Source organism: Diachasma alloeum, unplaced genomic scaffold, assembly GCF_001412515.2.
Source record: "Diachasma alloeum isolate Michigan unplaced genomic scaffold, Dall2.0 Dall_scaffold_00211, whole genome shotgun sequence".
In the NCBI taxonomy this organism is placed as follows: Eukaryota; Metazoa; Arthropoda; class Insecta; order Hymenoptera; family Braconidae; genus Diachasma; species Diachasma alloeum.
In genome coordinates this window covers 791447-791790 of record NW_021680376.1, presented here as the reverse complement: position 1 = coordinate 791790, position 344 = coordinate 791447, and the positions used below count along the sequence as shown (strand labels likewise).

General features: G+C 53.2%; 1 protein-coding gene across 1 annotated transcript in view; it reads left to right on the top strand.

The window, feature by feature from the left end:
- The window catches only part of LOC107036778, a 13502-nt gene extending 13190 nt beyond the window's left edge, over positions 1-312 (top strand). Inside the window, exon 9 of the mRNA XM_015254924.1 lies at positions 38-312. Within this exon, the coding sequence (XP_015110410.1) occupies positions 38-250 (213 nt within the window). The 3' untranslated portion in view covers positions 251-312. The remainder of the gene's footprint in view (positions 1-37) is intronic.
- Positions 313-344: the final 32 nt, after the last annotated feature.

Below are 344 nucleotides of genomic sequence, written 5' to 3'. Positions count from 1 at the left end.
GGTGGGAAAGGAGGGCGGGAGGGGGGTGTGCACGGAGGAGAAGGGGGCGAAGCAGAGTGACTCGGAGCAGGAGAATCAGCCTGAACGCTCGAGCTCGTCTGATGATCTCAATGCTAATGTAGTGCCTATGGATACTGAGGAGGACAGTGGTGTTAAAGATGTCAATGATAAGGGTAACTCGACGGCGTCGCCATCTTGGTCGACTGTTTCGAAGAAGAATTGTAGGTCGAAGAAGAAAAAGAGGAGATGAGTGGAGGATTGCGTAGACATGCCTAGGGCGAGCCTTGCTCTTTATATTCTTCTCATGCAAGTTACGGGGGTTGATTAGGGGGTTGGGGCGGGGG